Source organism: Nerophis lumbriciformis, linkage group LG27, assembly GCF_033978685.3.
Source record: "Nerophis lumbriciformis linkage group LG27, RoL_Nlum_v2.1, whole genome shotgun sequence".
NCBI classification, from domain to species: domain Eukaryota; kingdom Metazoa; phylum Chordata; class Actinopteri; order Syngnathiformes; family Syngnathidae; genus Nerophis; species Nerophis lumbriciformis.
In genome coordinates, this window is record NC_084574.2 from 38,190,520 (window position 1) to 38,202,500 (window position 11,981).

The 11,981-nt window shown below is 43.1% G+C and overlaps 1 protein-coding gene across 2 annotated transcripts in view; it reads left to right on the plus strand.

Moving 5' to 3' along the window:
* The first annotated feature begins 1,528 nt into the window (after positions 1 to 1,528).
* Positions 1,529 to 11,981, plus strand: part of ero1b (endoplasmic reticulum oxidoreductase 1 beta) — a 19,050-nt gene continuing 8,597 nt past the window's right edge. The window contains exons 1-11 of one of the 2 annotated variants that reach the window (XM_061987979.2): positions 1,529 to 1,974; positions 3,999 to 4,118; positions 4,227 to 4,310; positions 4,373 to 4,414; positions 6,114 to 6,196; positions 8,764 to 8,837; positions 8,909 to 9,029; positions 9,102 to 9,148; positions 9,314 to 9,325; positions 9,391 to 9,417; positions 9,477 to 9,569. In XM_061987979.2, coding sequence (XP_061843963.2) covers positions 1,840 to 1,974; positions 3,999 to 4,118; positions 4,227 to 4,310; positions 4,373 to 4,414; positions 6,114 to 6,196; positions 8,764 to 8,837; positions 8,909 to 9,029; positions 9,102 to 9,148; positions 9,314 to 9,325; positions 9,391 to 9,417; positions 9,477 to 9,569 — 838 coding nt within the window. In that variant the 5' untranslated portion in view covers positions 1,529 to 1,839. Of the gene's footprint in view, positions 1,975 to 2,479; positions 2,679 to 3,998; positions 4,119 to 4,226; positions 4,311 to 4,372; positions 4,415 to 6,113; positions 6,197 to 8,763; positions 8,838 to 8,908; positions 9,030 to 9,101; positions 9,149 to 9,313; positions 9,326 to 9,390; positions 9,418 to 9,476; positions 9,570 to 11,981 lie in introns of those variants that run through there. The other variant, XM_061987980.2, reaches the window with a different exon arrangement.

The following is an 11,981-nucleotide window of genomic DNA, read 5'->3' on the forward strand; positions in this document are numbered from 1 at the left end:
CGCGCTTGGAGGTGCGCTCAGCGCGGCTCCCATATGATTGCGCACTGGTGTGCGTCTGGGTCGTGACAGCATGGCACGCGAATGTCTGAACTGCATTGGATCAGTCTCCTTTCTTTAACAGGCAAAAGCTTTATAACCTCACTTTATGCCTTGCATCGTCTATATTAGATATATAACAACGGGCGGGTGCGGGCGGGTGCGGTTCTGATCAAATGTTACATCGGGTGGATGGCGGATGGTTGACGACTTTCTGATGCGGTTGCAGATGAAATAATTGCCTATCCGCGCATCTCTAGTGCACACACAACAACCAATCTGAATTCAAATAAGAGATTCGATAAGGAATCGGTTCGATAAGAGGATTCGCTAATGGCATCAACATCGATAAAGTCTTAACGAACATCATCCCTATCCTCCTTTTATTAATTTTTTTATTTAATTATGTGTATATATATATATATATATATATTTAAGAAATACTTGAATTTCAGTGAATTACAGCTATATATATATATATATATATATATATATATATATATATATATGTCTTAATAAGGTTATCCAAAAAATAGTGCTCGATACCGTAGCACTTTAATCATCAGGAGATTAAATCTCCTGATGATTGAGGGTACCCCCCCTCATGAAACAGGCCTGTAGAGATGAAATAGTCTTGTGATTTTTTTCCCACACATACATATATATATATATATATGTATTAGGGCTGTGAATCTTTGGGTGTCCCACGATTTGATTCAAAATCTATTTTTTTTTCAATTCAACACGTTTCTCGATTCAAAAACGTTTTTTTCCCGATTCAAAAGGATTCTCTATTCATTCAATACATAGGATTTCAGCAGGATCTACCCCAGTCTGCTGACATGCAAGCAGAGTAGTAGATTTTTGTAAAAAGCTTTTATAATTGTAAAGGACAATGTTTTATCAACTGATTGCAATAATGTAAATTTGTTTTAACTATTAAATGAACCAAAAATATGACTTATTTTATCTTTGTGAAAATATTGGACACAGTGTGTTGTCGAGCTTATGAGATGAGATGCAAGTGTAAGCTACTGTGACACTATTTTTATTTTTATAAATGTCTAATGATAATGTCAATGAGGAATTTTTTAATCACTGCTATGTTGAAATTGTAACTAATATTGATACTGTTGTTGATAATATTCATTTTTGTTTCACTACTTTTGGTTTGTTCTGTGTCGTGTTTGTGTCTCCTCTCAATTGCTCTGTTTATTGCAGTTCTGAGTGTTGCTGGGTCGGGTTTGGTTTTGGAATTTGATTGCGTTGTTATGGTATTGCTGTGTATTGTTTTGTTGGATTGATTAATAGAAAATAAAAAATAAATAAAAAATAAAAATCGTTTAAAAAAAAATTGAGAATCGATTCTGAATCGCACAACGTGAGAATCACGATTCGAATTCGAATCGAGTAGTTTAAACTCGGACTTAGTTGAACCTCTAAACCGGAACACCGCCCACAAGCCCGCTCGAGCCCAGCGTACTTTTATTTTGAAATCTCCAACCTGAAAGTAGTTCTTTTATATCCGACACTCTCGTGGAAGCTGTCGGTCAAAACTTCTCCAAGTTGTGTTGATTTTTTTTTCCCCCCCACAAAGACCTCCGTTTTCTCAGGGCGCGTGTAGGCGCGAGTGGCCGCGTCAGGGCGCTCTCTTAGCGGCCTTCCTCCGCTCCGCGAGCCGCTGGCGTGTGTTAGCATCTGTTAGCCTGCGGAAGCTAACAGGCTGAAGGCGGAAGTGGTTGTGCGTCTCGCTGCTTTTTGCTCTTTCCCACCGCCATTGTTTGGCCTGGAGCACAGTGCGGCATGTGGAGGGTGACTTTACAAGCCTTCAGTGCTCTGCTGCTGGCCTTTGTGTTGGACAAGTTAGCTCTGGGCTGGTTCCAGCACAGCCTCGCCGGCACCAGCGCGGAGCAACACGAGCAGAGCTGCTTCTGCCATGTAAGTCACACTTTGCGTCCAACTCGTCGTCTGGGACTTCTTTTTAACACCGCTTTCCAACGGCTGCTTACGTATGACGTCAGCGCTTCCAGAATGTTCGGCAGTCGTTTGACGTGTGATATGCTAATTAGCAGCGTTGCTACGCAAGTTACGCGGAAACATGTTCTGTTCTAAAAGACAGCTTATAATGTTGAACTTCTTCGTTAGGGTCCTGATTTATGATGCTCATGAAGTCATTGTCACGAATAATGACACGTAAACATTGATCATGACATGTAAATAAATATTAGTCACGTGACGCGAAGGCAACGTGTGTGAATGCACGAGCGTGGTGCGATGTGATTGGTCAGGGCCTATGCTAGCCCCGCCCTCTGCCCCGGAGTTGTCGGTCAGCGTCAGGACGCGAACTCATTGGATAGGAGGACTACAAGGGGCGGGGCATGATGTGCCAACCAGGGGGCGGGGCCTCGGCAGCCGAGTGACAAGACTCAGTCACACATACACACACACGCGCACAGACAGACACACACACAGACAGACACACACACAGACAGACACACACACACAGACACACACACACAGAGTGGAGTGTGAAGATGGTGACGGAGATGACGACGATGAAGATGATGATGATGATGATGATAATGAGAACCTTCTGCATCCTCCTGCTATTCATTAAACTCACTGCACTGCTGCACTCTCAGGTTGGACTCACCTGGAACACCTTTGTTAATACTTCTAAATACTACTTCTACATACTTCATGTCACCTTTCTAAATACTTCTAAATACTACTTCTACATACTACATGTCCCCTTTCTAAATACGTTTAATACTTCTAAATACTACTTCTACATACTTCATGTCATCTTTCTAAATACTACTTCTGCAAACTTCATGTTACCTTTATAATTACTTCTAAATACTACTTCTACATACTTCATGTTACCTTTCTAAATACTACTTTTACATACTTCATGTTACCTTTCTAAATACTTCTAAATACTACTTCTACATACTTCATGTTACCTTTATAAATACTACTTTTACATACTTCATGTCACCTTTCTAAATACTATTTTTACATACTTCATGTCACCTTTCTAAATACTACTTCTACATACTTCATGTTACCTTTCTAAATACTTCTAAATACTACTTCTACATACTTCATGTCAACTTTCTAAATACTACTTCTACATACTTCATGTTACCTTTCTAAATACTTCTAAATACTACTTCTACATACTTCATGTTACTTTTCTAAATACTACTTCTACATACTTCATGTTACCTTTCTAAATACTTCTAAATACTACTTCTACATACTTCGTGTTACCTTTCTAAATACTTCTAAATACTACTTGTACATACTTCATGTCACCCTTCTAAATACTACTTCTACATACTTCATGTTACCTTTCTAAATACTACTTCTACATACTTCGTGTTACCTTTCTAAATACTTCTAAATACTACTTGTACATACTTAATGTCACCTTTCTAAATACTTCTAAATACTACTTCTACATACTTCATGTTACTTTTCTAAATACTTTTAAATACTAATTCTACATACTTCATGTCACCCTTATAAATACTACTTCTACATACTTCATGTTGCCTTTCTAAATACTTCTAAATACTACTTCTACATACTTCATGTTACCTTTCTAAATACTTATAAATACTAATTCTACATACTTCATGTCACCCTTCTAAATACTACTTCTACATACTTCATGTTACCTTTCTAAATACTTCTAAATAATACTTCTACATACTTCACATAAAACGTGCACACAATCACAGTGATACAATGATACTGAGTTATGAATTTGTGATGATACTGAGTTATGAAGTTGTGATGATACTGAGTTATGAAGTTGTGATGATACTGAGTAATGAAGTTGTGATGATACTGAGTTATGACGTTGTGATGATACCGAGTTATGAAGTTGTGATGATACTGAGTTATGAAGTTGTGATGATACTGAGTTATGAAGTTGTGATGATGTCTGGCAGCTGACGGGCGTTCTTGACGATTGTTTCTGTGACGTGGAGAGCATCGACCTGTTCAACAACTTTAGGATCTATCCTCGCATCAAGAAGCTGACGGAGAGAGACTACTTCAGGTACTACAAGGTACGACACACACACACACACTCACACACACATACACACACACATACACACACACACACACACACACACATGTGCAAAGGGGTTATTTGACTTTGATGGCGTGTTCAGGTCAACTTGAAGCGGCCGTGTCCATTTTGGCCAGATGACGGTCAGTGTGCCATCAAAGACTGCCATGTGGAGGCCTGCCCAGAGGTACCTTTCACCTTTCACCTTTCACCCCGCCCACATACTGACTGTTCTTCTTCATGTTCCAGAGCGAGATTCCTCCGGGCATCAAGTCTGGGAATTACAACAAGGTGAACACAGCTGACACACCTGCACGCACTCACACACTTGCACACGCTCTTATGTGCACCAGTCCACCTGTGCACACTGCTTGTAAGAGTCCACCTTAGCAAGAGTCCACCTGTGCACACCACTTGTAAGAGTCCACCTTAGCAAGAGTCCACCTGTGCACACCGCTTGTAAGAGTCCACCGTAGCCATAGTCCACCTGTGCACACCGCTTGTAAGAGTCCACCTTAGCAAGAGTCCACCTGTGCACACCACTTGTAAGAGTCCACCTTAGCAAGAGTCCACCTGTGCACACCGCTTGTAAGAGTCCACCTGTGCACACCGCTTGTAAGAGTCCACCTTAGCCAGAGTCCACCTGTGCACACCGCTTGTAAGAGTCCACCTTAGCAAGAGTCCACCTGTGCACACCGCTTGTAAGAGTCCACCTTAGCAAGAGTCCACCTGTGCACACCGCTTGTAAGAGTCCACCTTAGCCAGAGTCCACCTGTGCACACCACTTGTAAGAGTCCACCTTAGCCAGAGTCCACCTGTGCACACCGCTTGTAAGAGTCCACCTTAGCAAAAGTCCACCTGTGCACACCGCTTTTAAGAGTCCACCTTAGCTAGAGTCCACCTGTGCACACCACTTGTAAGAGTCCACCTTAGCACACCACTTGTAAGAGTCCACCTTAGCCATAGTCCACCTGTGCACACCACTTGTAAGAGTCCACCTTAGCCATAGTCCACCTGTGCACACCGCTTATAAGAGTCCACCTTAGCAAGAGTCCACATGTGCACACCGCTTGTAAGAGTCCACTTGTGCACACCGCTTGTAAGAGTCCACCTGTGCAAGGCTCCACCTGTGCAAGGGTCCACCTATGCAAGACTCCACCTATGCAAGGCTCCGCCTGTGCAAGTGTCCACCTGTGCAAGGCTCCACCTGTGCAAGTGTCCACCTGTGCAAGTGTCCACCTGTTCAAGGCTCCACCTGTGCAAGTGTCCACCTGTTCAGGGCTCCACCTGTTCAAGGCTCCACCTGTGGAAGGGTCCACCTGTGCACAAGGGCTTGCAAGAGTTTGCTGTCCTGATGACAAGTAGAACTATTAGAAGAATGCAACAATGCAGGCTGTCAATCATGCTGCACCCTCCAAAACAATATTTCATGCTAATGCTAACTGCTCGCGGCAGACAGCTTTGCTAAGTACTGTTAGCAGCTGCTAACTTGGACTTTTATCTTCTCCGGAAGTTTCCATGAAGAGGCTGAAGGCCGAACAGTCATGTTTGTTTTGGAAGGTTACTCTCTGGATTAAGTCCATCTGTGGGAGGCCATCTTTGTTATTCCACAGCTGCGCACACAGGGTCGAATCACACACACACACACACACACACACACACACACACACACACACACACACACACACACACAGGGTCGAATGTCACACACACACACACACGCACACAGGGTCGAATGTCACACACACACACACACACACACACCCACAGGGTCGAATGTCACGCACACACACTCACACTTACACACACTCACACTTACACACACGTACACACACACTCACCCTTACACACACACACTTACACACACACACACTCATACTTACACACACACAAACACATACACAAACACTCACACACACACGCACACACACACGTGTTACGTCCTGGAGACCAAGTAGTGTGTTCTAACACGGTCCTGCTCTGTGCTCAGTATTCCCAGGCTGCCAACAACATGGCCGACATGGCAGAGTGCCAACAAGTGGAAGAACTTGGCGCCATCAACAGCACGCTGAGGTGAGCGCCTGCTGATGACATCATCACACTCGTCTGACACACATGACTTCCTACTATTCTCTTCCTCTTTCAAGTATTACCAGTTCAACTAGTACTCTGCACTTCATCATATGTGGGCTGTATTACCAGTTCAACTAGTACTCAGTGTAACGGTGTAGTGGGAGAAGGAGACGGCACGGAGGCAGGGACGTCGTGTTTATTGAAATATACAAATATATGTGAAGTGTGTGTTTAAACCAGGTGTATAGGGTGTGACTATGTGCAGCAGGTATATGAGGAGTGTTACCAGGTGGTGTTGAAGGTGCATGTTGAGATCGGTGCGAAAGTCCAGAAAGGGCAAGGCAGGAGGTCAGGGGCTGGAGCGGGCCGTCGTGGTCCAAAGGCAGGCGTGAGGTGTAGAACCAGGAAGGCAGAAAAGAGTCCAGAGAGGATCCAGGGAGACGAGACACACAGCTCGAAACCAGGGGATGACGAAGGGTTGCTGGATGACGACACAAGACAAGACACAGTGAGCACGACGGAGGGGAAACACAAAGAGTGAGGAAGCACATGGGCAAAGAAGCGAGAGACGTGAGAAGCCTTCTGTACAAGTACAAGTAGCTACGTTATGGCACTGGAACGCAGGACGTGCTGGCTTATGAAGGCAGGATTCTCATCAGCATCAGGTGTGTTGATTGCACGCGCGGCTGCAGCATGAGTGGAACGCCCCCGGGCGTGTCCCGAGGTGCTGAGTGAGAGGCGGCAGGTGTATGAACCGTAACCCTCTGCACTTCATCATATGTGATCTGTATTACTAGTTCAACTAATACTCTGTATTTCATCATATGTGGGTTGTATTGTTCAACTAGTACTCTGTACTTCATCATATGTGATCTGTATTACTAGTTCAACTAATACTCTGCACTTCATCATATGTGATCTGTATTACTAGTTCAACTAATACCCTGCATTTCATCATATGTGATCTGTATTACTAGTTCAACTAGTACTATGCACTTCATCATATGTGATCTTTATTACTAGTTCAACTAGTACTCTGCACTTCATCATATGTGATCTGTATTACTAGTTCAACTAATACTCTGTATTTCATCATATGTGATCTGTATTACTAGTTCAACTAGTACTCTGTACTTCATCATATGTGGGCTGTATTACTAGTTAAACTAATACTCTGCACTTCATCATATGTGATCTTTATTACTAGTTAAACTAATACTCTGCACTTCATCATATGTGATCTGTATTACTAGTTCAACTAGTACTCTGTACTTCATCATATGTGGGCTGTATTACTAGTTCAACTAGTACTATGCACTTCATCATATGTGATCTTTATTACTAGTTAAACTAATACTCTGCACTTCATCATATGTGATCTGTATTACTAGTTCAACTAGTACTCTGTACTTCATCATATGTGGGCTGTATTACTAGTTCAACTAATACTCTGTACTTCATCATATGTGATCTGTATTACTAGTTCAACTAATACTCTGTATTTCATCATATGTGGGCTGTATTACTTGTTCAACTAGTACTCTGTACTTCATCATATGTGATCTGTATTACTAGTTCAACTAGTACTCTGTACTTCATATGTGATCTGTATTACTAGTTCAACTAGTACTCTGTACTTCATCATATGTGATCTGTATTACTTGTTCAACTAGTAGTGTTGTGTACTTGTACATGTTACTAGTGAAAGTAGTGTTGTGTACTTGTACATGTTACTAGTGAAAGTAGTGTTGCGTACTTGTACATGTTACTAGTGAAAGTAGTGTTTCGTACTTGTACATGTTACTAGTGAAAGTAGTGTTGCGTACTTGTGCATGTTACGAGTGAAAGTAGTGTTGCGTACTTGTACATGTTACTAGTGAAAGTAGTGTTGCGTACTTGTACATGTTACTAGTGAAAGTAGTGCTGTGTACTTGTACATGTTACTAGTGAAAGTAGTGCTGTGTACTTGTACATGTTACTAGTGAAAGTAGTGTTGTGTACTTGTACATGTTACTAGTGAAAGTAGTGTTGTGTACTTGTGCATGTTACGAGTGAAAGTAGTGTTGCGTACTTGTACATGTTACTAGTGAAAGTAGTGCTGTGTACTTGTACATGTTACTAGTGAAAGTAGTGCTGTGTACTTGTACATGTTACTAGTGAAAGTAGTGTTGTGTACTTGTACATGTTACTAGTGAAAGTAGTGTTGTGTACTTGTGCATGTTACGAGTGAAAGTAGTGTTGCGTACTTGTACATGTTACTAGTGAAAGTAGTGTTGTGTACTTGTACATGTTACTAGTGAAAGTAGTGTTGTGTACTTGTACATGTTACTAGTGAAAGTAGTGTTGTGTACTTGTGCATGTTACGAGTGAAAGTAGTGTTGCGTACTTGTACATGTTACTAGTGAAAGTAGTGTTGTGTACTTGTACATGTTACTAGTGAAAGTAGTGTTGCGTACTTGTACATGTTACGAGTGAAAGTAGTGTTGCGTACTTGTACATGTTACTAGTGAAAGTAGTGTTGCGTACTTGTACATGTTACGAGTGAAAGTAGTGTTGTGTACTTGCAGTAATCAGAGCAAAGAGGCATTTGCTGACTGGGCGAGACACGACGACGCTCAGGATCATTTCTGCGAGCTGGACGGTGAGTAGGAGTACTTAGCTCAGTGGCGCCCCCTCAGGGAGGCGTGTGCATTGCTGACCACCGACTTTCAGACGAGATGTGTCCTGACGCCGAGTACGTGGACCTGCTGCTCAACTCGGAGCGCTACACGGGATACAAGGGGCCGTCGGCCTGGAGGGTGTGGAACAGCATCTACGAGGAGAACTGCTTCAAGTCAGTGACCACGCCCCCTTGACCACACACCCCTGGACGTATTGTCACATGACACCTCACATGTCTTTGCAGGCCCAGGTCTGTGTACCGACCTTTGAACCCGCTGGTCCCCAGCAGAGGTGAGTCATGCACTCTCTTCTCATTGGTCAGCCTGATGCCCCGTGACATCACATCCCTGGGGGCGTGGCTTCATATGTAGCGGTCATGTTGACCACAGCGCCACCTGCTGCTTGACCTGTGCTGTCACCAAGTCATGGGCTTGTTGTTGTTGTTGTTTGTTTCAGGAGACGAGGATGGTGAGTAGAGGTCAGGTGACGTCACATGCTTGTGTGTGAGAGGTCAAAGTGTGATGTCGTTCCAGGCGAGGGCTTCTACGACTGGCTGGAAGGTAACCTGTTGCTGTTTCCTACTTCCTGCATGTCCACTGACTGATGCTTCTGCTGTCAGGGTTGTGTTTGGAGAAGAGAGTTTTCTACCGCCTCATCTCAGGCCTGCACAGCAGCATCAACATCCACCTGAGTGCCGAGTACCTGCTGGACGGTAACCACTACACCCCTGCTCCGCCACATGCACACACTACATCCTTCACTGTGTGACAGTAACCACTACACCCCTGACCCGCCACCTGCACACGCTACATCAGGGGTGGGCAATTAATTTTTACCGGGGGCCGCGTGAGCAACCCGAGCACTGCTTGAGGGCCACACGACAATATTTCATTAAAATTTTGCTCAAATTATTTCTGATATACCGTAAGATAAATAATAATAATAATTAAAGCTGCAAGCAGCATTGGTCGGGCCCGCGTATTTGGCAGGTGCTAGTCCTAACTGTCCCAATACTTTTGTCTACTTTTAGTCTGAAGTGTCCCAAGACTTTTGTCTAGTGTACCTACCTTGTCTGCATTGTGTGGGCACGTTGGTGCTTCCTGCTTTTAAGCAGCCATCTTAAAAAAACAGCAGCGCAGCAAAATCATCGCAGCGGGTCTTTGAAGGGTCATAAAATCAAAACCGGAGCAGTTAGAAAAAAAGCGCTTCTGTCATTGTAATCACAAGGGTTCAATCTCTCTCCTGTGTTAGTTTGAAGGCGAAACGACAAACGCGCTCAGAGGAGTTTGTTTTTGAAGGAAGGTGACCGGTTTTTACAAAAAATTTGTTTTGAAGGGGGAGTAGCAAACTTCCTGTTGATTTTTGCTGGGGGTTGTCAATTTATGAAATGTAGGTCTAAGTGAGACCTACATAGAGGTTTTTGTTTCATGTCTCTCCGACCTTCCCAGTGGGAGTTACAGGCAGTTTTGTCATTTTTTTCTTCCGAGGAGCAGTTTTTTTTGCGTTTTATTAAAAAATTGCTCAAGAGGGCAATTTTTAAATTTGGGGTTAGGTTTTTTTATTAGATCGCAATATTTGCCAGTCCTGATGTGTGTGTTCAGTTTGGTGAGTTTTGAAGCATGTTAAGGGGGTCAAATTACAGCTCAAAGAGGCAAAAGTGACTGTTTTTAGTACTTTTTTGTCTTGAAGGGGGAATTGCCAACTTCCTGTTGATTTTAGCCCGAGAATGTACCATTATGAAATGTAGGTCTAAGTCAGACCTACATAGAGGTTTTTGTTTCATGTCTCTCCGACCTTCCTAGTGGGAGTTACAGGCAGTCTAGTTTTTTTTTTCCTAGGGGGCGCTAGAGCGCAATTTTGAGTTTTGTGGTTCGGTTTTTCTTAAAAAAGGCAATATGGTGAGTTTTGAAGCATGTTAAGTGGGTCAAATTACAGTTTAATGTGGCGGCGGAAGAATAAAGAATAAAGAATAAAACCTTACAAATTCAATAGGTCCTTATGTCCCATTGCATAAGGACTCCCTGTGGGAGTCCTTATGCAATGGGCCATGCGGGCCCTAAAAACCTTACAAATTCAATAGGTCCTTATGTCCCATTGCATAAGGACTCCCTGTGGGAGTCCTTATGCAATGGGCCATGCGGGCCCTAATAATAATTTCATTTAACCTAACTTAACTTTATACAAAAGCAGATTGCTTTTGATGGTTTTATTTTTAACACTGTCCTACACAACACTTCCTGATGTATAATACAATGCAAAAATGTACATTTATGTCACTTTATCCTGCATCCTCTTTATAAGTCCAACATTTTTCCCCGTCAGATTTGGACAACCGGCTGTTGTCACACCTGCCAGCTTGTCCTATTTCAGTCCTAACATGTCCAAACACGCATATACCTATGTGAACAAGTCATTATCTGTGGTTGTCTCTTTAATTGACTGCGGCTGCCAGGTACTCTGTGATTTGAAAGTCTGCAGTTATCCCACGTAAGAATATGAGCAGCTGGGTGGTGTCACGTACATTGCAGCTCTCATCCAAAGCCAGCGAAAAACAGTCAAAGTCGGTCGTTCTGTTCTTCAGCTGAAGCTCCAAGTTTCCAGCGATGGTCTCAACCCGCCTCGTTACAGTGCGTCGGGAGAGTGACACGTTCTCAAATGCGCCCCTCTTCTCCGGGCATATCAGCGCAACAGAGTCCAATAAGCACTCCTTAATAAACTCTCCGTCAGAAAACGCCTTACTTTTTCTGGCGATTTTGTGAGAAATGACGAAACTTGTCCTGACGGCTGCATCTCTGGGGGTGTGAAATTTGGCAAAAAGTCCTTGTTGGGTTTGCAGTTTTACCATCAACGCATCAGCCTCCCTTGTGTGCGCTTCATCAGACAGATTCCTGTATTTTTCCTCGTGCTTTGTCGTGTAGTGGCGATTTAAATTATATTCTTTAAACACAGCAACCTGTGTACCACAAATTAAGTACACGGCTTTACCTTTAATTTATGTAAAGAAATACTTGGCAGTCCATGTCTTGTTGAAAACACGCCATTCGTCATCAACTTTTCTCTTTTTAGCGTCTCAGGGGTAACCGGGCATCACTTGTCGCTGTGCACCTTCACTCACAGGTTACAC